This window comes from Eucalyptus grandis, chromosome 5 (genome assembly GCF_016545825.1).
Source record: "Eucalyptus grandis isolate ANBG69807.140 chromosome 5, ASM1654582v1, whole genome shotgun sequence".
Lineage (NCBI taxonomy): Eukaryota > Viridiplantae > Streptophyta > Magnoliopsida > Myrtales > Myrtaceae > Eucalyptus > Eucalyptus grandis.
The window spans coordinates 16474435-16498908 of NC_052616.1; the positions used below are offsets into that span (position 1 = coordinate 16474435).

A 24474-nucleotide genomic window follows, 5' to 3' on the forward strand; every position below is an offset into this window, starting at 1 on the left:
TTGCATCTGTGCAATCAAATATATTGTTTGTCGGGGTTTGATTTGGTCCCCGGGCTGCTGGTCGTGGGGGCTCACCTTGTTAGTAATGCGATTTGTCAGTTTTTTTTTTTTTTTTTTTTTTGGTCGAAGTGGAAACGCTTTGATTGATACTAAGTCGGTGGATTACAAAAAGTAGGAAAATCAACACATAAGATAAGAAAGAGTTCGTGCGGGGGATTAGTAACCCAATTACCCGGCAAGGAACCGGAGCTGTGTGATTTTGCGACCCAGTCCGCGGCTCGGTTGGACTCGCGCGGTTCAAATTGCAAGCAAACATCCTTCATCTGGCCCAGCAATTGTCGGCAGTCCAGTACAAAGGGCCGCGAGGCCCATGGAGTTTCTGTGCAGCCCAGAACCGACTGAACAGCCAAGGAGCAGTCGCTAGATACGTAGAAGATGGCTTCAGTTCGTGCGGGTGAAAGTGCTTCTGTCAGAACAGCTCTCTTCTCCTTCAACCACTCGAGCGAACACCGGATAGCTAGGGTTTCGGCCATATGAGCCGATTGAGCTCGGATTTTCTGCACAAAACCAGCAGTGCACACCCCATCAGCTCCTCTACAAAGACCGGCGATGGATCCCTCTGATCGGCTCTCCTGCCATGAGCAATCCACGTTGATCTTCCACGCACCCGGATCTGGAGGTACCCACGAGTGTCTTTCCGAGGTAAGAAGGAACATCTGGAACTAGTGTGATGCGACCCGTCTTCAAGTCTCACCCACCCGAGGCCTGCCATCAAAGTCTCCGAAGAAGGACCACACGTCTTTCCAGTTCATAGCATATTAATCGTATCATCCACATTTATCTTCTAGTCAGTTCAACCCATCCTTATACTTGGAAGGCACTGCATCGAGATGATGGCATACAACGTTTTGGTGAAAGAGAAAGAGTCCAAAGAAAATGAAACTCACTTGATAGCTTGTAAGAGATAGGTTAGATGAGCGTAGTGATATCTAATCCCATGCTATCCTTTTAATGCTGTTCTTATAGGGAGTGAGGCATTACTACCAATTCCTAGGTGCAAAATGATACCATATTTGTCTATCTATGTTTCCCATCAGTAAGTAATTATAAGTATTCCGATTTAAGAAAATCTATTTACAAGCCCAACCATTCTGTGTGATGTATACAGGGGACTATACGTACGCGTGTTTCAAGTTGAGCATGGGGCGTGCGTTTCCTATTGGACATTTGAAAAACCAGTCCAATAATTGTACCATGTTTGGGTAAGGTGGGGCATGTTTGTTTATCACACCTCCACATTATCAATATGATGACAAATTTGGACTTATGCAAAGCCAGTCCAATAATTGGACCATGATTGGGTAAGGTGGGCCATGTTGTTTATCACGCTTTTACATTGTCAATATGCGCGTGATGTCATAAGTGCTAGAATATTATCCCGTTTTGAGTCGCGACGTTGGAAAGACACTCTGCTTTGTTCCAATACCCTTAGAAATTTAAGTGCCGATTCTGCTTCTTTTGTTTTTTCGGGGGCTTAGAAAGCACCAATTCAAAGATCAAAGGCAATAGCAGAGAAACATAGACGCAATTCTTTATGAGAAATGGCTGCTGTGGAATCTGGACTCCCGCAGGTACAAAAAGAACCATCCGAGGCTCTCCAGATTGGGGTCAAGAGCAACGGGATCGAAAGCATCCCCAAAGATGAGCTGAGGCTGTCCTCGTCCGAGTGTGTCGTCTCCATCAAAGAGATCCTCGCGCAACCTTGCCAGGAGGACGAGGAGCGCCCATGGGAAAAGCTCTCCATTTACCAGATCCCGCTATATCTCAAAAATGGCGAGGACAAAGCCTATGTCCCCCAGATCGTATCCCTTGGGCCGTACCACCACGGTAAAAAGCCCCTCCGTCCTATGGAGCAGCACAAGTTGCGCTGCCTCCGCTGCATCCTCAAGCGCTTCAATCATGATATAGGCCCCTATCTAGACTCAGTGAAGAAGGAGGAGGAGGCAGCTCGCGCCTGCTACGAGGGAACGATATCCATGAGCAGCGACGACTTCGTGCAGATGATGGTTCTCGATGGGTGCTTTGTGATCGAACTGTTGAGGGGAGTCTCTATGGGGTTCGAGGAACTTGGCTACTCTCCCAATGATCCCATCTTCTCAATGCGATTATTGATGGTCAAGATCCAGCAGGACATGATCATGCTCGAGAATCAGATACCGCTCTCCATACTTGACCTGCTACTCGGTCTCCAGCTCGGCGTGCTCATCCGGGGCTCGTGGCCAGGCTGTCGATGCAGTTCTTTGACTCTCTGCACCCAAACTTTAGTGGCGAATGGATATTCAACCGGTCGTCCAACCTTGGCAGGCTCCATTGCCTCGGGTGTTTTGGCAAAGCATGCTGCCGTTCAACTCAACGCGGTCCGAGACCAAGCAACAGCCGCGGAGCTGGAAACTGTTCATTCGCTGCTTGACCGAGCTCCGAGATGCCAGGATCAAGATCAGGTTGACATATACGGACAACTGGGGGACATCAGGTTCAGGGACAGGATCCTCTGGATCCCCCAGCTTGTTATCCACGATGGGACGAGGTCGCTCTTCCTCAACCTAATAGCCTTCGAGCAGTGTCACTTCAATTGCAGCAACTATGTCACCTCGTATGTAGTCTTTATGCACAACTTGATCAAATCTCCTGAGGACGTCCGGTACCTCCGCAACAAGAGGATCATCATGCACTGCCTTGGGAGCGATGCTGAGGTCGTTGACCTCTTCAACGAGCTTAGCCAAAAGGTGGCCTTGGACATTGAAGATAGTTATCTCTATGATCTGTCTACAGAAGTGGAACTGCGGTGCTTTAATTGGTATTCCCGGATAGAGTCTCTTCAGATTAAATGTAAGAAGTGGAAAGCCATTCTCAAGCACAAGTACTTCGACAGTCCCTGGTCAATCATTTCCTTAATTGCTGCCTTCATATTGCTTGTGCTTACTTTCATACAATCCCTCTATGCAGTCTATGGCTACTATAAGGTGGGTTATTGATTTCTCATATAGTGGAAATTATTTGATAAGTGCTTTAGGAGTGATAAAAGTCCGCTGAAAATATGAGTGCTCAAGACGTGGTGGTCTCCCCTCCTAGTGAAAAGAATGGTGGTCAAACTTAGACCCTGTGAACTATATTTGTCATGCGACTTCTGAGTTTAATTTGGTACCATGTCTCACGAAAAATCATCTTACTTGTCCACTCATGAATCTTTCGAACTTTTTTTACTCCTATTAAATATTCAAATTACCTAGACAATCTAACATTTTTCGATGATATTGAGCGAAAGTACTTAAGCATTCCAAAGAGGTGATAATAAGGCTATGGAAAAAGAAAAAGACAGCTTATCAAAAAACAAAAAAAAAATGTTTGCCAATTTATGAGGGCAAAAAGAACCTCTAAACCTCTTCCTTTTGGGCAGTAATCTATGAGAATTTTGAGCAGCTTCCTTTTTTGTGATGAAGTTCAAACAATTGGAAAGGAGTGATGGGCTTAGAAGTTTGGGGACTCCCCCTACTTCACCAATTACTTTGTCGATCCGGTTCATTGGACAGATTGAATTACAATAAATTGATTTTATAAATCCCACGTGAGTTCTACATATGTATCTCACAGATTTGATGATCGTGGTTCAGAAAAAAAAATCATTTTCCTGCATTGTCAAGTACAATTAATTTTGGCGTGCCTTGGATTCTACGTGTGCTTTACCTCTATACCTTAAACCTGTGAGCTACTCTCATTGATTCTCTAAGTCTTGTTCTTAATTAAAAAAATATATTTAATTAATTAGAGTTTGAAGCTTACCTACCTAATATAGATTTAAAGGTGGGCATTTCTTACTTTCTTAGTAAGGTGGGGGGAGTTTATCCTACTCCTCTACAAGGATTCCTTCTACTTCTTTAATTAAGCTAGACAATACTCAGTGCATCTCCTTATACATGCACGCCATGTGCAATTGTGCATGATATTGGAATAATTTTGTGGATAGATGAGTCATTTCTACAAGATAAATGATCAATTGAAGCACCATGACATTTTTTATAATGTAAAATCAAATTTATGCGAACACAGAAGGTTTAGGCATGTGATAGAATACGTAAGTGTCGAACTGGAATAATTAAATTATGGGGGGCAATTTCTTTTGTTCTTTCTCTCTCTCTGTTTTTTTTTTTTTTTTTTTTGGGGTTAATCCCAATCCTCAGGTCAACCATAGATAAAGGACCATATTTTCCTCCTTTCCCATTCAAAATATTTGAAGTTAGGAATGACTTGTGCAGTGCCACTACACGTTGAGATCTAATCTCGGGTTGTACCTTGATCGCGTGGGAACTTTCTAAGGTAGATAGCTGTCGAAACTATTGCAGTCCAATAGTTGAAATTTGTCAATTCATTAACATTGTTGTCTATCGGTGTCATCCCAACGGCAGAGTTGATGGTATACTCTGCACCATTCATAACATAAAAAAGCAATTGATCATAATTAGAGTCAAAAGCATAGGATCTTAGTTATTACATGGGACCGTGTTATGTTGGATGGGCTGTAAGCCTTCAACCGTTGGGATCTAACAGTGTTGTTTATTCCTTCTTTTTTCTTCTAAGAACTTTCTAAGATACTTATGTGATCAACAATGGCCAATGCCCTCACTAGATCTAGTGAGAGTTATAATTAGCTAAGGCCGAGGCTGGTAACCTCTGCCGACTATCACCAAGGCTCTAGTGACCCACAAAGAGAAATAGAAAAAAAAGTAAGAAAAATAAAAAGAAGAAAAATTTTGGAAAATTTTAAACCGACCAAAATTGACTGGAAGTACTACATTAGCAAATCATTAAAAGATTAAGGACTAAATTAGCCAAATTGAAAAATTAATCACTGAATTAGCTATCATTAATAATTTTAGGAATTTTTGAACAATTTTCCAATTTGATTGGTAACCTATAGGAATAAAGTTGTCTTAAGATTTGGATTATCTTGTATTGTTTTTCATGGTAAAGGCTTACTTGTAGACAAAAGTTAGATAAACATGATGATGTTTTTATAATGCAGACCATCGGATCAAATGACTCATTTGTGGCCAAAATACTAGCGTTCTTGTCAAGTTTTGCTTCTGTTTGAATTATTAGTCTGATCATAACTATTAGGATTTGAGCTCTATCGGAGTTTCCATATCATTTAGTCCTAACATTGTTGAGTTTCAATATTATTAGCCTTAGCAATATTACACTTGTTGAATTGTTAGTGCTGACATTTTTGAGTCTTGGGCTTAAAAATTTGATTATTTTATTTTCTTGTTGAGGATACGATATGGTCATGCAACAAGGTATTTATAGAAATCATGTGTGAAACATCACTCAAATAATCCATATTTATTAGTCAGACAACAAAAATAAGTATCATTCGTTATAACTACTGGGTGATTTGTGTTAAATGGTCATATGTTGTTTATTTGAATGTTCTTATTGTATACTTAATTTTGTAGATATACTTTTAAAATCGACAATTTATTTCGATTTATTCTCATAATATGTAGCTTAATTGTACTTTACGCATATGATAATCCATAAATCTTTTACTTGATAAACTGACCCAAGAATGATGTGGGTCTCGTGCCACCATCTCTTGCTTGACTATATACTTAGCTTTTGTGGATTGTCTTGTTAGAGTAATTAGGGTTGAAATTTCATTTATAATTTCGATGAAGGTCCGAATAAAATGGACTAAAGAATGGTTTTGGAATGGGGAAAAGAAGAACAAGAGCTTACTTAAAAAGAAGAAGAACCGGCGTTAAAGCCGGCTCTTCTTTTCGGGTATTGAGAACCGAATTGAACCGGTCCGTCCGGTCGACGGCTCCTTGCTAAGTTGCTATTACGTGCACCTGCAAGCCTTCATGCAGTTCCCCCGGCCAACGGACGGTCGCCGCTCTCCTTTCCTCCGCCCAATCTCCGCCCGTTGACTCGCTCTGCCGCCGAAGCTCCGTCGCATGAGTTCAGCTGAGCTCGTCGCTTCCGCAGCAAAAGCTCCATTGACATTGATCATCCTCCTTCGCGTCACTATTCAGGTAGCGCTACTTGATGTTTGCCTGTAACAGGCAACCATGGTGGAAGAAGAATCAATGGAAGCAAGATTAGATATAAGGAACGAAGGAATTAAAGAATGAGAAGAGGAGAAGAGGAGGAGGTGGAGGCGGAGGCGGGGTGGTCGGATTCAGAAGTCGAGAAGACGTCGGAACGGTTGGGCTTGAAAGACGGCGTGGAAGCGGCGGTGGACGGAGCCTTCGCGTGCACCCAATTCGCGGCGTCCGAATGCTCTTGGAGTGGCTTCACGCTCGTGCCCGGTAGTCCCCGCTTCAACGGCTGTCCAATTGGAGCCAGGAACTCTCCAGTCACGCCCGCGCTATACGCCTTCGGAGGTCCTGAAGTTCCTTTCTCTTGTTGCTTGACTATTCTTGTTAATTGCTTCACATGACTAATTCACAATGCCTGTATGTAGTTTGTAATTTAGAGGAAGGCTCGATTTTTCTATGTTGCCATGTCCCTTGGGCCAATGCATAGCTTGCCTGAGAAGTGAAATTTGATGTGTCTTGTCTTTTCTGGTTCAAATTGAAGCTAATGGGAAGGTAGGTTGGAACGTCACTTTCTGCTTGAATAAATTGGAGGAGAAAACTGTAGCAACATCTTTACGACAAGATTAAATTTTTAATCTTAGGGTTAGCATCCTAAATGAACCGTGAAATGGATTGGATTTTTAATCTTTCTACTGTAGGAAAACACTGAAAGGAATGCTCGAAGAACTTTGTGTAGATAAAAATGAACGAGGAGGAGTATTCAAGATATACAAGGGTTGGTTTCTCTTCTTAGCAGCTGTTCTTTTGAAAGGGCTGGAAAATCTTGTGATTGATTTGGTACCGGTATGGTGTGACTAGAGCAATATGCTGCTCAGAATGGTTGCTTTCCTAGGTTGCACAGCTTCGATCAATTTACCTGAGAAGCTAAGACTTGTTGTTGACATTCCTAAACCTTGCCTTTACTGCGGCGAGAGATTTTCTATAGGCTTCACTAACATTTTTAGTATATACAAGGATTGGTTTATCTTATCTGCATTGGGAGAACACTGAAAGGACTGCTTGAAGAACTTCTTACAATTAAAATTGAACAAGGAGGAGGTTTTAGTAAATACAAGGATTGGTGTCTAATTTTAGGGGCTCTTCTTTTGAAAGGGCCAGAGAATCTAGTGACTGATATAGTGTGACTAGAGCACTATGCTGCTTAGAATGGTTCCTTCCTTAGATTGCACAGCTATGATCAATTACTTGAGAAGCTAAGACTTCTTATTGAAGTTCTTAAATCCTGCCTTTAGTGCAACAAGAGGTTGTCTATAGGCTTCACTAGAATTTTCTACAATTCATGTATTGAGTGATGATACTTATCATGTGGCAATGCTTCAAAGATATACCTTCTGTGCACTGGGTCTACTTTTGGTAATAGTCAAATAAACGACACTAATTAATCTCCTTCTCACTAGCTTCATCTTTTAGCTGTCTACACTTTCGAGTTTCACCAACCTCCATAATTGTGATAGAACTTAATAACAACTTTAATTTTCTAACTTTATCCACTTTTCACCGAAATAAGAATGTTGAATTCATGCTGTCATCAATTTGGTTGGCACATTAATGAAGCTATTTTAGCTTTTTATTTTTATTTTTTTTAACACTTGAACTTTTGATACTTGAATAAGCATGTGTTGATAAATAGTGTACTAGTACCATATATACCATTTCCTTCTTGTATCTAAACATGTTTTGGTGGACACTGATCTGTTCTCTAGCTTCTTAATGTGTCGTTGAGAATTTAACTTGTTGAAAGAATGAATTGTATGAATGAATATTGCAGGAGTGGGAGGGAATGTTTAATGTTGGTATGTCCAGCACATTGACAGCTTCAATTCGAGAATGTGCATCAAATATGGCTTTTGGCAAAAATAAAAGTAACGAGAAAGCTGACCGTGCAACCGTGGAGCAGGTAAACTACATTTAGTCAAAAGATTGATAAATTATGTACTAAGTGTTTGGTAAAACCCACATCAGCTGATTGGTATAACTAAAGTTACATCTATGAATTTGTGAATATGTATATTTTGCTGTTGTAATGCTGGATTATCAGTAAGCAACTATGCAACAAAGTTGCTTTAAGATCTGGATTGATCTTAGTATTATTGTATATGGTAACTGCGAGGCCTTCTTGTGTAGACAAAAGTTAAATGAATAGCGTGATGTTTTTATGATGTAGACAATTTGGATTAAATGAGTCATCTGTGGCCAAAATACTAGTGTTGTTTTGGAGTTTTGGTGAAAATACTCATTTGCATATATCCCCAAGTCCAATGACAGAATTGGGATTTTTCAACAAGTTTTATCTTTCTTTTTGGACTTGGGAGAAGAATTCTAAACCTATTAGGACTATATTTGACTTATGGATTGATGAAATGGTCCATCTTTCACTGAATTACCCCAACGGCATTAGTTTCTGGCCTCGAATTTGATCTTGTAGATTGGAACTCGTATTTCTGAGAAAACATATGATGAAACTTATTTCTTGCTTTTAGCTCATCTCATCAATTCCCAACTTTGTATCAGGGCATGATACTCTTTTTCCAATATTTTGATGCTGACCAGTTGGCCATTCGTTTCATATAAGATAGAAAAGAAATTCAAATGGATTCAAAGACAATTTTCGCTCTGTTTTTGTTGTTCATAAACAATTTTCACTCAGTTTTTGTTGTTCAAAAAATGCTTATTTAGAATGCGTCTTAAAGTGCTAGGCCCTTGCTTTCCAGAGATTTAAGAGAATTTAGTGACAGGACTCGTGTTTGTTTTCCACACTAATCCGCTCTAGTTTAGCAAACTTTGGGCTTGCAGAATGTTACCTTCTTGTGCCAGAGGCCAGTCAATGAATTTATGATCCCCATATTTATCTATTCGTTCTCCATGAAAAATGGAAATATGTGGCTAGATAGTGCTGATAAATTTACTGCTGTCAAGTTTGTCTTTTCAATTGGGTGATGTGAGGGTAGGTGTTGTTTTTGGGTTGGGGGGGGGGGGAGGGGGAGGGAGAGGGGAGAGAGCTTAGTTGGCAGGGAGCGATCTAAATTAGTATGGTAATGTGCAGCGTGTTGGGTAACTAGAGGTCCTTAATCAAATGCTGAAAGGGAGAGGACGAGAATATTTTGCATTGTTCAGTTTTGATTGATCTATATACCTGGCAAATTATGATATCTCCTGAAAAGACATATTACTAGAGTTATTGCAAGCTTCTAAGTACACAGGCTTTTTGTCAATACAATGGCCGCCTTCTCTTATCTCACTGAGGCTTTCATTGTTTTGGTAATATTTTTCTGTTCAATTTTAAAGAGTTTTCATTACTTGGCTTAAGTATCAAACTCTTGTACTTGACACGATTTAGATCATTTTGAATTCCCTTGTGTTTGTTGGGTCGTACTCGAAATAGGGATGCACAAGAGGAAGTTCAGTGACTGTACTATTCTCGTGCAAATTCAATATAAACTTTTATAACTTGGTGATGTTCGTTATCATCATCAATTGTCAAAGTGCTCTATCAAAGTGATCTTTATGATTTTTGGTTGTAAATTTGTATGAAGGACCGAAAAGTGGCTGCTGTGGGACTGAAAAGTGGCTGCTGTGGCCACTTTTCTCGTGGGTACGATTTTGGATTTTCAGTGAGCTCTTGTGAGCTCTTGTTCCCTGATTAAACTCGGTAAGAGTCCATGACATTTTATATTCAAAGTAAATAGTTTTTTAATTACCGTTGTATATCGACTTCTTGACAATGATGAGAAGTTGACAAGGAGAACAACAAGAATGATTAAACCAAGGTTACCAAAAGAGTCTTAACATCCATAGAATAAGGTGAATCGGAAACAACCATCTGATGATTCCGAAGCATCAAGGGACTTCTGCTGGATTGCCTATTCAGCCAGCCTCCATCTTTCCAGCACATTTTGCAATTGCAGAGTTGGATGCTATTCGATCCGTTCTTAACGAGCGAGAGCGTCATTGAAAGGCTGCAGAAGCAGGAGGAGAATGTGCTTGGCGAGGTAATCGAAAGAGCCAAGAAACTTCGTGATAAGGAGTTCAATTCGCCAGCTAGATTGCATCTCAGTTCTCCAGCTAAAATACATGAATGAAGGAAGTTGAGTGCGTGTTGGGTTTGGGGAGTTGTTGAATTCTGTTTCGACCCATTTTAGTTGTATTAGGTCTAGTCCGAAGCTCTTTACCCTTTCCTAATTGTACAGGTCCAACTTCCAATATACGTGTCCAAGGTAAAGCTGAACGGGCTCGTTTGTCTCGATTACAGCAACCAAAGAAATGAAGCGGTCCATCAATTCCTTCCATTTGATTTGACTAGTTAAGGTTTCAGGGATGATTTAAGCTGTAATCAATCTTTCGAGCGGTCCGTTCATGCTGGATGACCATGTATTGCCACAAATCTCTGTGTGATATTTTTCCACGATTACCTTAAATCTGAGTTTTATTCCATCTTTATATTAACAAATAACAAAATTTGCTGGTTTATATAATCTGTGACGATTGATCCAAAAAATAATCCTGGGTCTATTGAGATAAAGTACTGAAATCAGAATTATCTAATACAAATGACATGAAACATGATTGTTGCCCAAATACATACTGATTGCAGGACCTTCAAAAATCCAACTGAACTTTCAGAACGCAGCACATCATCAAACAACTTAATAATCTCTAAATTTCGATTGAGATCATGAGCAAGCACATATTAATAACCATCACATGGCTGGAAAACACTTGTCCGAAGAAGCAATTTGGGACTAAGAGTGCTGAAAACGACGTACAAATACCGGTGTATTAGATTCCAACTCACTTGTTTAGTTACTTTGATCAGTACTATGAGGTAGACGACTTCACAAATGATATAAAACTGTTGTTGCCATTGGTGTAGTTGCTCGTTGTCTGTGCTGAATCGGAAGGAAAATAACTGAAAGAAAAAAATATATTCAAAAGGGAAACATAACTAGCTACTTAATCCGCACTCTAAGTAGGGCTCTCAAGAGTATATTCCCACAAATGTGTTTAGGAGGAGTAAGAGCTCTACGAATCCTTTGATTGTTTTTGAGTTTTTGCGTGAGGAGGTTTCATGGAAGCCCTACCTCTTAGAAAGCGAACGGATGTCACGAGGGATCCCCTCAGAGTTGAACCCACACGGGGGGTGGATGAGTGAATCCCACAAGTTCAAGTCGCTCTCTAAAGGTAGTCTCGATTGTTTATTTCTTTCTTCCAACATAATTTTCCAAGACACTGTGCTATTCAAAGGAACCTAATGCCGGTGACTATTTGTTGAGTTGAAAAAGTGAAGGCATTTCAGAAACCGCTGTGTTAGACTTAGTTCCCTTTCACATTTTGTTTTGTCCCTTGTATAACGAGGGGGTGGATGAGTGGATCCCACGAGTTCGAGTTGCTCTCTAAAGGTAGTCTCGATTATTCATTCTTTCTTCCAACATAATTTTCCAAGACACTCTATGTTATTCAAAGGAACCTAATGTCAGCGACTATTTATTGAGTTGAAAAGGTGAAGGCATTTCAGAAACCGCTTTATTATATTTAATTCCCTTCCACATTTTGTTTTGTTCCTCATATAATGTTATACCATTGCTCGCCCAATACACACATGCTTTGCGTGTGAAAGAAAATAAAAAGAAAATTAAATACATAAAAGATCACTTTAATATATTTGGTCTAGTTTAGCAGATAAAGACATTGATCTTTTGTGAAACATATATAAAATTAATTTATACAAAAAGTTTGGAAAGTGTTAGAAGTGAAGGGATTATCATGATGGAAAACACAATATTCAAACTTCACCATTCACCTATGTTGTTTAGTTATATTTCATCACAGGCTTTTCAAGGATAGAAAAGAAAAATTAAAATTTCGTTAGAACTCCTTACCTTAACATAGCAGTTCTTTAAATGCATAAAAATTGTACAGTTTTCTTTTTTGTTAAATCATGTTTATGCATACCTAAATTTATAGATATATTGGTATTTGAAACAAATATGTGACCCTATATGACTCTTGCTTATTAATTGGTGACCTAGATGTATGATTGCATATCAAGGTACATTTGATTAGTGAAGCTAAGCAAATTGATGTTGACTATTGTTCTAGCAATATTAACGTTTTTATCAAATTGGCTAGTTAACTTTTTTACTTTTTAGTTCAAATAATGTAATGGTGCAAATTAATGTTAAGGAAAGTGAGAGAGATGAGAGAATAGAAAATAGTGTTTTTTTTTTTTTTTTTTAATGATATGATTTGATCTGAAAACTTTATTGTACTCGCTTTGCTTAAAAACCGATGTCACCAACTAAAGGAAACAAATAATAAAAAGGGAATTGCCACCAATCTTTTACCCAGTATGATTGGCCACCAATTCTTTGTTTAGAGCGCATGGGTTTGGGAATTGATCTCGCTGAGGGAAGGTGTTTGCATCCCTATTGCACTTGCTTTTAAGAATGTTACCTTGATTGTTTCTTTTGTAAGATATTATTATTCATGCTTAAAATAAATGTATATATAATAGAAAAGCTATTGACCAAAAAGTCAAAAAAAATTTGAGCACGACACCAATGAAACTATAATAGAAGGAAAAAGAAGGATCAAAAGCCAAAAAAAAAAAAAAAAATCCAATGAAATAACTATATTTTATTTCCAAGTTCACGCAACATGACAAATTGAGCTTCAAAGTATACTATGTTCAATATAGAACATGTATATGATAACATTCCCTCTTATCTAAATCAGAAGAAATTATTAAACAAACGACATCCAACAGACTTGGTACACAAACACAATATGATTATAGGAACTTCAAAATCAAACTAAACTTCAGAAACTGGTACGTTGTTGAACAGTTGAACAATCTCTTGAAGCTAGTCGGTAACTTGCGCAAGCAAACCGGATGACGCTTGAGCAAATAGTAGCAAGCAAATATTGATGATAAGCCACATAACTAGAGACAGGCTTATCTAGAGAAGCAACTCAGCTCCGAGCATCCCAAAAATGATGTACAAATATTTATATATAATGTTCGGACTCATGGGCTCAGTCACTTGGATTAGTGCTATGAGATAGATAACTTCACAAATGATGTACAACTGCAGAACTACGTGGCTCAACGTCTCGGTAGGCCGTGAATTGAAATGCGTGATGGCAAGTAACTTGAACGAGGTAAAGACAATATGAAACCTCTTGGTGGAGCCAAAACTTTCCTATTGTTGCTGACATAGTGGTTGCTCATTGTTCCTATAGAGAATCAAGAAAGAAAATGATGGAACGAGAAATGGATTCCAAAGATGGAAAGAAAGAAAAATTGGCTATTTAATCATAGCTTTAAGTAGAGTTTTTAAGAGCATATTCACACGAATGAGTCACAAACCTTTGGGGTATCTCTATTTGATCGGCCATGTTATGGAGCAGGATTCGCAGATTGCTTCTCCGGCCAGAGGTCGCCCACCTCGCTTGAAAGAATTATGATCCGGAGCTTTTGTTTTGTGTATGGGAGTGTTTGAAGCGAAGTGAAAGAGCTTTGCTTCATGAATTGCATTTTATGGAGAAAGAGGGAGGAAGGTGACCCTACTGTTTTCTCACTTGACGCGAAATGTGGGTTTCATAATTCCACAATTGCGCCCCTCCAATTCAACCTGGGTCGATAAATAGTTGACGGGAGTGTGGATTTCAGAATTCCAGAAGTGCACCTGACCAATTCAACCCAGATCGATCAATGGTTTTGATTTGATTTTGAGGACAAAACCTCCGACCCTCCATTCTAACCTGGATTGATCAACAATTTCGATTTGATTGATGGTGATATGCTAATTGGCTCTTGTCCTCACCAGATGACCATTGTCGACCCTTGTCCTCACCTAATAAGACCCCTCTCGATAGATTTGACCATCATCGGCCATCATCGGCCCTTGTCCTCACCTAATAAGCCTCTACCTCAAATCAAATCGAAACCGTTGATCAACGGTTTTGATTTGAGGAGATCCAACGCCCGTTCGGCTTTTCTTCTCAGGGATTGAGATCGAATTGAACCGGTCCGACCGGTGATTAAGATTTACCCTGCCTGCACGTTCAGTTCACCCAGCGGACGGACAATCACCGCCCTCCTCCCTTCACCAATTGCCGCCCGTCGGGTCCCTTAGCCGCCACGGCTCCGTCGTGCTCAGCCGCTTCAGTTGAGCTCTCCGCCTCCGCAGCGAAGCTCCGTCCCTCGAGTCTGTTGCCTTTGATCATCCTCCTTCGCGTCCCTATCTAGGTAGCTCTCTCTCTCTCTCTCTCTATCACTCTCTCCACATTCACATTGTAACCAGCCTCACGGAGTTTTTCTTTTTGGAGCTTGGTGTTTGGCTGTAACAGGCATATATGCAGGAAGAAGAGCCTGCGGAAGTAGTATTAGGAACAATGAAGGAAGTAATTAAAGAAGGGGAAGAAGGAAGATGAAGGAAGAGTAGTGGAAGAAGGAGGAGAAGAAGAAGAAGAGGAGGAGGAGGAGGAGGCGTGGCCATCGGATTCAGAAATCGAGACCGCGTTGGAATGGTTGGAATTGAAAGACGCCGGAGAAGCAGGGGACGGAGCCTTCGCTCCCAATTCCCGACGCCCGAACGCTCATGGAGGGCTCCACACGCGTGCCCAGACATCCATGCTCCAACCCCTGTCCAATCGGAGCCTAAGACTCTCCACTCGTATCCGCACTCCCCCTTTTGGAGGTCCTAAACTTCTTCTCTCTCGTTGCTTGACTATCCTTTTTAATCTATTTCACTTAACTAATTCACAATGCCTGTATGTAGTTTGTAGTTCAGAGGGATGCTTGATTCTTGTATGTTGCCAAGTCCCTTGCACCAATCTGTAGTTTGCCTGAGGATAAATTTTGACGTCTCCTTTCTTTCGTTGGGGATTAGAGATTTTCCTTTTATGATTACAACATGTTTGGCTTGCCTAAAATGCCTAAAGTCACGGTTCTCTTTCTTTTATGGTTTAAATTGAAGGCGATAGGAAGGGATGTTTTAACTTTGCTTTATGGTATTGTTGGAGAAAAATGTGGCAACATCGTTACGGCAAGATTAAAATTTGAAGCGTAGGGTCAGCATCCTCAATGAGTGGTGAAAACGGATTGCATTCTCAATCTGTCTTCTTTGGGAAAACAGCGAAAGGACTGCTCGAAGAACTTCTTATTAATAATACTGAACGGGGAGGAATTATTTAAAATATACAAACGGATTGGCCTGTTTTGGGCACGTCGGGCAGGAGCACGCGGCCATCTGGCTCACGTGAACTCCAGCCCCGTCAACCCTGTGTTTTGACGTCGTTGGTCTTGATGTGTCCTATATCAAGGGGTCCAGTGGGAGTTTGAGTCCTGGCCAAACTGGGCGTACCTCGTTTAGTGTCGTACGCCAGCCGCTCGATGGAATACCTCAACGAGATTTGGTTTTCCAGTCCTTGTTTTTGGTCCAGATCGAATCGACCACACATGTTGCGTTCTACTATTATGTTCCGGTGATGTTTGGCATTATGGGCACGGTCGTTTGGTCATTTGCTGCCTCGCTGCCACCATCGTTTACTTTGTTTTGTGTTTCATGCTTTGTGGCCAACAATGGCAATCCAAAGACCAGAGGAAATCGGCAATGGAGGTTTAACGATGAATGACCATGAACCATATGCATTCGTGCCTCGGGTGTTTGGCATAGGAATCACCGGTTGAAGTTTAACAGTTATTTATTAGAAACTGGTTCAGGGATGATTTTGAGCTGTAATTAATCATTCAAGGTGTTCCATCCATGTTAGATGACCAAGTGTTGCCAGAAATCTTTTTTATGATACTTTTCCATGATTTTTAAGAAATTTGAGTTTTATTCCACCTTTACACAAGAAAATATCAAATTCTCACAATCATTCATATAATTTGTGACAAGTGATCTCAAAAAAAGAAAAAGAAAAAAGAGAAATTGTGAATCTACCAAAATAAATTATTAATATCACCCTCTATCTAGCTTTTTAGATGTTCCTTGCAAGGAGAAAAATGAAGAAAAGAAAAGCGTGACCAAGTAGAATGATAACTTATCTAAACCTTAAATATGATGTCACCTTCTTTCTCCTGCCTTCAGCAGTGATGTGATGTTCACTGGTGAAAGACGGTTACATGTAGAGTTCCCGTCTTCAAACAGTGATTTGGGATCAATTGATGGGCCAGGGATCTAATGGTGTTGTTCATTTCTTGCTTTCAAATGAACTTGCTGAGACACTTCTACTGGATCATATGCTCAAGGATCAACCCTCAAGTATCGATACAGAGCGCCAACTTCCATTTCGATTGTGTATTGCACGGCTAACACTGGAATTGTTGCAAATTCAGAATTAAGGAACAACATGATCCTCCGAACAGTCTTTGACGCTACCCTTGTTGTGAAGTGGGGCTTCTAAGAGCTTATAAACAATAATCAGCTTTCGGCTATTCACAAACCTAGTGAGTTTGACGGAGCAAAGTAATGCATGTGCTCTTCAGCAATAGCAAGTATTGTTACTCAAAACATGATTGTGTGATGACCCCACAAAGGACAAAAATTGAGGAGAGACGTGTGAAAAAAAGAGAAATGCCTCAATAATATAAAGAGCAATGATTGATCATGCGAGTATTATTACGTAATTATTTACAGTTATTTCATCAATTCACCTGGGCATTATTTTTATTGTGTATTAGGCAAAGATACATGTGTTGCACAAATTTGAGAAATATTACTTTGTATTTATGTCGACCATATGCTATGGTTACACAACACAACATCAATAGAAGCGACTTGTAACATTTTATGTATATAATACGGATTTACTAGCCAAACAACAAATAGAAGTTTTATTCATGATTACTATTAGGTGATTTGTTTAACAATTTGTCACTTAGAATGTCGTTACTAACATAATTCTTTATAAATTCAATTATTTCTATTCTCAACTTAATAGTACTTTATCGATTATGACATTTCATCTACTTTTATTCATTGAAGTGACCCAGGAGCAATGAGGGTCTAAAAAATGACAGCTATGCGACAACCAAGTCTTCTTGCTTTACAACTCCTAATCATCGTTTGATTCCCGAGGGCTTTCAACTGGTCGGATTCTTCAAAATCCTGAACTTCTCGGAAGCTGCTTGAGGTGTTCTCTGATTGGCCAGCCCTAACTTGCAAGAGAAGCAAAATCGAGATCACACCGAGTAAAGTTCATAGCCCGTTTTGCACGATGCAACTGCTTCCTAGCGTTTAAATCTTGACTAAGTTATGATCCCTTTTTTTCGTGTTTAGTCATGTGAGCTCTTAGCTATTTTTAGAGCTTGATTAAACTGATTTTCAAAGCCAAAATTTTCTGTCACGCAACTGCTGTACATAAGTATTTTGGATGAGAAGGAATCAATCCACGAAGGTTTGTCTAATCTCTCGTGGTGCCTTTAAGACATTTTAAGACTTTTATCGAATTTTAATACTTTTCTTTTGATGATTAAAATAAACCTTTTTTTCGATAAAAAAATAGGAGCTTTTTTCTTAATTTATTTCAATATCATGAGAGATCTCAAAACATGAATAAATACAATCGAAGTATAAATACTTTATTTTCCCTTGATTTTCCTTTCAAATCTTATTCATCAAAAGCACACCACATACATTATCAAAGGATGAATTCTCATGTTAGAAAAAGAAAACTAGCTAAGAGGTCTAAGACTTGGGGTTGAAATTTCATGTGGAATTTGCTGGTTTTTTGGCGTTGGAAGGGGGAAAACAGGAGCTCGCCTAAGAAGGGAAAAGAACCGGTTTTAAAGCCGGCTCTTCTTTTCGGGGAATGAGGAACCGAAATTGAACCGGTTCGTCCGGTTGACGGCTGCACGTTATTGCCCCTGCCTGCGCGCCTTCGCTCCGTTCTCCTTTGTTCCCCAATCTCCGCCCGTCGAGTCGCTCAGCTGCTTCCGTGGCGTTGACCTCAGTTGACCTCGTCGCTTCCGCAGCAAAAGCTCCGTCTCTCGAGTCCGTTGCCCTTGATCACCTTCGCGTCCTTATTCTCTCTCTCTCTCTCTTTCTCTCACCAGCTTCACGGAGTTAAAAGGAGGATCAGTGGAAGTAGGATTGGAGATAGTGAATGGAGGAACTGAAGAAGGAGAAGAAGGAAGAGGAGTGGAAGTAGGTGAAGAAGAAGACAAGGAGGAGGAGGCGTGGTCGTCGGATTCAGAAATTTAGAACGTGTGAAAATGGTTGGAATTGAAAGACGATGGAGAAGCAGTGGACAGAGCCCTTCGCTCCCAATTCGCAACGTCCGAATGCTCATGGGAGGGCTTCGCATCCGTGCCCGGTCGTCCACGCTTCAACCCCCCGTCCAATCCGAGCCAGAAACTCTCCAGTCATATCCGCGCTTCCCCCTTTGGAGGTCCTAAAATTCTTCTCTCTTTGTTGCTTGACTATCCTTTTTATCTATTTCATTTAACTATCCGCAATGCCTGTATGTAGTTTGTAGTTCAAAGACATCCTTGATTTTAACACGTTGCCAAGTCCCTTGAACCAATGCATAGCTTGCCCAAGGATGAAATTTGATTTCTCCCTATAAGAGATTGTCTTCGATGATTACAACATATTTGGCTTGCCTGAAAGGCCTAAAGTCACGTACTCTTTCTTTTCCGGCTTGAATTTAAGGTAATAGGAAGGGAGGTTTTAACTCCACTTTATGTTATTGTGGGAGAAAAATGTGGCAACATCGTTACAGCAAGATTAAACTTTGAAGCATAGGGTCAGCATCCTCAATGAGCGGCAGAAACAGACTGGATTTTCAGTCTTTCTTCGTTGGGGAAACAGCGAAAGAACTGCTCGAAGAACTTCTTATTGATAAAACTGAACAGGGAGGACTTATTTAAAATATGCAAGGATCTGTTTCTGTTTCTGTTTCTGTTTCTGGTGGCTGTTCCTCTGAAAGGACTGGATCAAGTGATTAAGTTTTTACTGAAATGCTGCTCAGAATGGTTGCTTTCCTAGATTACAGAGTTATGATCAATTGCCTGAGAAGCCAAGACAGTCATATTGAAGTTCTTAAATCCTACCTTTAGGGCAACAACAGATCATTGATAGGCTTCACTAGCATTTTCTACAATTGCTGTATTGAGTACTGATGCTTATTGAGTGGCAATACTTGAAACAGACACCTAGTCTGCAAAAGTTGTTCTTGTGGTAACAGTAAGATAAACAACACTCATAAATCTCCTTTCCCTTGTCAACTGTCTCAACTTTTGAGTTTCACCAACCTCCATAATTGTGGTAGAACTTCATAACTTTCAATTTCCAAAACTTTTCAACTTTTCACAGGAAAAGAAATGTTCAGTTCATGCTGTCATCAATTTGGTTCGCACATTAACAAAGCTATTTTAGATCTTGATGCTTTGTTTTGGGTTGGAACTTTTTGATACTTGAATAAGCATGTATTGACATATAGCATTCTAGTACCATATCTACTACTTCTTTCTGCACCTAAACATGTTTCTGTGGACACTGATATGAACTGTATGAATGAATACTGCAGGAGTGGAAGTGAAGGGTGAATCATGAATGTTGGCATTTTCAACATAGTGGCAGCTTCAATTCGAGAAAGTGTGCGGGGATATGGCAATCAGTTAAATTAAAAGTAATGAGAAGGCTGACTGTGCAACTGTCGAGCAGCTAAAGTACATTTTTGGCAAAAAGAATGAATTGAATGCTAAATGTCTGGTAAAATATTTCCACCTAAATTCTCCATGCTGCAGTTTTGACAACAGGCACAGTAAGGTCTGTTTATACTAAGAGTAATCTGCTGCTTGGATCATCTCAAGACAATATGTCCCCTGTAGATATATGTCCATTTTGAAGATCTATTGGAATTTTCATTAATTTCTTCATCGACCTCCTTCCTCTTGCTTTGCACCTCTATCCCAGGGTCAAATCTTTTGTACTTGGCATGAAGCATCATTGGTATTGATTTTCCAAATTTATCATGCTTCATGGATATAGGATAACAAATATAGTTAATTTTATTTAATCATCAAAAGTTATGAAGTTGAAACAAACCCTATTGCAAGCTTAATCTGTCTCTTTCCTAAATCATTATTTCAGCTTGACATGATCATGGCCGGGTAAACAGTTTGATGGGTGTATGCATTGGTCAATGTCCCCTCTTGTAATTATGTCCCAGAAGATAGATCACTTCTAAAAGTTATTGCAGTTACAGTGACTCACCCCCACTCGTAAAAGTTACTAAAGCTATGGCAGCATCCCCTAGAAGTTCTCATGGAATTCTTTATACGGTTGTGCAGGCCATTGATTAGAGGACTCGGATGTTTCTCTTCAAGGTGCTCAACCATCAATTATTTAATGATATAAATGGTTGCATCTGCACTGGCAAAGAAGTGTGTTATCATCTACAGTGAGCGGAACTTCATCACATCATTGTTGTAATTTCATGATTTTACTTGTGATTTGTTCATATTTTTGCTAGTAGAGTGCATGGTCTCTTGACCCTATTGTCACTCTGACTTTTGTAGGCAAATGTCTATCATGCATCAAAATCTGACAGGCAAGAATTGGCGATCAAAGTTCACAAGACTTCAGTGCTCATGTTCAAGTAGGTGTGATAGTCTTCAGTTTTTTGCAAGGCCCCTCCACAGGTGTTTGAAAGTGCAATACTGCATTTACTACATTTTTGTGACTTTATTCTTTCTAGAATTAACAATTGATATACAGGTTCTGTTTTTTCTGATAGCAGTCACTGCTAGATTGTCTTGAATGTTGGCTTATTTTGTCGGATACTTTTTTTTTTTCCTTAGGAGCTACTATTAGTTCTTTTTCTTTATTATTTGGCTGAAAGGAGCTATTCTTAATTTGCAATGTGATTTATCTTCAATTCTACAATGTCAATTTTGTAGTGGTGTTTTGTGGATTTAGTTTATGGTAGGTTTCATTTTCTCTTCCCTATATTCGTTATTGTATGATTTTTCTTCCATTGTGGGATGAGACCATGGAGACAGCCTCATCAATGTAAAAGAGTTACGAATCTGAAATCTCAGTGCTGCTCTGTGCCAAGAAAAAAATTCTCAACCATATCTGCCTGACCAATTTCTGTTCTTTCTTACATCTTGCTCTGCTCCAATATAACGGGCTCTCTTGATGCTTTTTACCCCAGCAGTGAGAACCTTTAATTCTTCTGGGTCAAAGCCTGTCTCGTAGAGTCATCGACGTTGAGTTGTTCTTCTGCTACCAAACGTTCTTAATATTATGCTTTCTCTTTCAATAATATAAGGCTCTCATGAGGGAGGACGCTAATGCTATAGAAAAGCTGACCAATCTTGGCGATAACATTAAACCTTGATGTAGCGAGTCTAAGTCTGATGCAGATGTAGATGAAGATTCAGAAGGAAATGAGTCGGCTTCACAAACTGAGGTGGAGGCTTATGTTGACAAGAAGGCTGCTAGGAAGGAGAACAAAAGGAAGGTCAAAGAGGAAAAAAGGGAAGCGAGGAAAAACAAAGTCTCCAAGGTAGTGAAGAAAAGAAGTTGGCCAAAGCCCACGAGACTAGGTAGTCATTGCTAGCTTGGTATCGATGTACATGTTTTTTGGCATTCGTCGATAGAGAGAGTGAGTCGCTTGTTGGATAAGTTCAATTTACCAGATGTGGTGATGGCTTTGTACTTTTCAGCAGTAGCCCAGTTCTAGCTAAGAACAAAGCGACAGGGATGAGTTTATACCGTCTTGTTTGGTGTCAGGTACCGTTATTAGATGATGTCGGTATATGATTCCAAGGTAAATTGTACAGCAGCTTCTGTTTTTTCTTTTTTCCCCTTTTCGGCTAGTTATTACAAGCAAAAAGGTCGTTGGCTATGACCTAATCAAGTCCTGGTTCCAGTCCTCGATCGACGGTTAGGTACCTTTTGTGATTTTATGATATTTTTTTCAAACACCTTCGGGGGTGAGAAAATGAATATATTCTATTTGTTTGATTGAGAATGCTTGGCTGACCTTCTTTGGCATTGCTATATAAAGAGACTAGAGACCTATTGCTTTACTGAGGCGAGGGTCCAAGACCAGGAGTTGATGAAGCATTGTTTTGGGACTCTGATACCAATTGCATTTTGTTTGTCTTGTGTTACCCAACCCCAACAACTGTTTAGGCGGGGATCAAAGACTGACTATGCTTTCAAAAGACGGACGCGGTGCCTAAATCAGTATTAACAAAGCATCTATGCTCTTAATCTCTTGTTTTCAGCAATTAGGCATTGTGCGATGGCTATTGGCGAAAGTCCATTGTCTTTAACGAAAAAGTCTCGCAGCGATGAATCTCACTGTGTTTTGAAAACTTTTCAAGTGTTTGCTTGCGACAAGTTGCGATGGGAGAATTGTCCTTGAGAGGATGTATTAGGCCCTCGGGTGCCTATGTACAATTATTACGAATTTGGTTGTTATTGCAATATAAGTCATAATAGCCATAAATCTGTGAATGTATAACAAAGGATAACTAGTACGCTTTGATAGCTGCGAGACCTATCAAAAGGGCGGTCGAGTTGAGTCAAAATAGGTCCAACCCACTTGACCCAATTTTATTATGTAATATAATTTGATCGATCCACACCCAATTCGACCCAAGCCAAACTCATATCTAAACTAATTGGGACTCATTTTTAGCAAAATTTTTCCCCTTAAATAAATAGCATCTTGAAAAAAACTAACCAATTTTAAAAAAATTAGACATGCAAAATTAGTAAATAATAAATTACTAAAACAATCGAATGAACTCAGCTACTAGAACACTTCTCCTATTATTTCTCCTAATGCTATAAATTCAATCTAATTTAGCATGAGAGACTCCGTCTAAAAAGATATATATGATCTAAACTTCTACTATTGAAAATACTAAAATATCTAAAAATACTTAAAAATTTAAATATATTCAGACCCATCTAGATTTGAAGTGGCCCATGAATTCTTTCCATTTTAGTTGTTTATTAAAAACTAGATTATCAATCTTTCGAGGTGTCCATTAATGCTGGATGACCAAGTGCTGCCAGAAATTGTGTGATATCTTTCCACGATTTCTTAAATTTGAGTTTTATTATATCTTTATATAGGGAAATATCAAAGTTTCGTAATTATCTATATAACCTGTGAAGATTGACCCAAAAAATATTCATAGGACTACAAAAACAAATTATTAAAATCGGAAATATTCATTACAAATGACATGCAACGAGATTGATAATTATAGAAGTTTTAACAATCCAACTCAACTTCAGAATTCGACACATCATCGAATAGTTGAACAATCTCTTGAAAACGGTCTGAACGTCGAGCGAGCACGCATGCCAAAGCAAATACGAGCAAGCTCATATTGACGACCAACCATATGAATAGAGATAAGCTCATCCAGAGAAGCAACTCGGAACTGAGGATTCCGAAAATGATGTACAAACATCGGTATATTGGGTTTGAACTCGCAGGTCCGGTCACTTTGATCAGTGTTATGAGATAAATGACTTCACAAATGATGTAGAACTCTAGATCCATGTTGCTCGGTGTCCCAATATGCTGCGAATTGAAATGTGTAATCACGAGCAGCTTGAATGATGTGAATACTATATGAAATCTCTTGGTTGAGTCAAAACTTTCATGTGGTTGTTGCTGTTGTGATTGCTCATCGTCTCTGTACCAGATTTGGAATAAAATAATTGGAAGAAAATGGTTTCAAAAGAAAAAACCTAACTTCTTAGTTTGTGCTTCAAATAGAGTTTTTAAGAGCATAAACACACGAATGAATTACATACCTTTGGACTGTCGCTATATGATCGGCCATGTTCCAGAGAAGTTGAAGCTCCTTGCACTCTACAATTATCTGCGAGTATATGTGAAGGAGAAGGCGGAACAAGCTCAGTATATATAAGGTCATTTGCTCTGCATTTATTTATTGTTTATCCAATTGAGACGGACTTGACTTTTGAAATAGTTCATCACATTTAACCGTTAGATCCCGTCGAGAGTTAAATCAGCGGTTGAAGACAACCCCAGGTCACCATCTGCTAATGGGAGAAACCCAAGGCTACTAATGTAATGGGAGGAACCCACTAATGTAATGGGAGGAACCCATTACATTAGTAGCCTTGGGTTCCTCCCATTAGCAGATGGTGACCTGGGGGTTGTCTTCAACCGCTGATTTAACTCTCGTGAGGATCTGACGGTGCTGTTTTATCCCTTTTTTCAAAAAACTTTTCTAAGGTCCTTCAGCCGCAACATATAGTCAAGGTTCTTTACCAAAAAAAAAAAAAAAAAACCTATAGTCAAG

The 24474-nt window shown here is 39.5% G+C and overlaps 2 protein-coding genes and 1 long non-coding RNA gene across 14 annotated transcripts; all 3 read left to right on the top strand.

Moving 5' to 3' along the window:
- Nucleotides 1-1601: 1601 nt before the first annotated feature.
- Nucleotides 1602-8523, top strand: LOC104446314 (UPF0481 protein At3g47200). Its single transcript, XM_010060178.2, has 3 exons — nt 1602-3023; nt 5736-6443; nt 7927-8523. Exons 1-2 carry the CDS (start codon nt 1602-1604, stop codon nt 5820-5822), a joined length of 1509 nt encoding a protein of 502 aa, XP_010058480.2. The 3' UTR covers nt 5823-6443; nt 7927-8523.
- A 1477-nt stretch (nt 8524-10000) lies between these two features.
- On the top strand, nt 10001-10595 carry LOC120293205. Its single transcript, XR_005550940.1, has 2 exons — nt 10001-10147; nt 10346-10595. It is a non-coding gene; the product is annotated as an uncharacterized LOC120293205 (long non-coding RNA).
- Nucleotides 10596-17940: 7345 nt separating this feature from the next.
- On the top strand, nt 17941-22148 carry LOC108959705. 12 transcript variants are annotated; one of them, XM_039312168.1, is made up of 5 exons: nt 17941-18554; nt 19695-19879; nt 20461-20496; nt 20689-20768; nt 21538-22148. In XM_039312168.1, exons 2-5 carry the CDS (start codon nt 19866-19868, stop codon nt 21732-21734), a joined length of 327 nt encoding a protein of 108 aa, XP_039168102.1. In that variant the 5' UTR covers nt 17941-18554; nt 19695-19865; the 3' UTR covers nt 21735-22148. The 12 variants fall into 12 exon arrangements, 1 of the variants encoding a protein (XP_039168102.1); XR_005550925.1 differs by having other exon boundaries at nt 20461-20598; nt 20689-21971; XR_005550924.1 differs by having other exon boundaries at nt 20461-20570; nt 20689-21971.
- The last annotated feature ends 2326 nt before the right edge of the window (nt 22149-24474 follow it).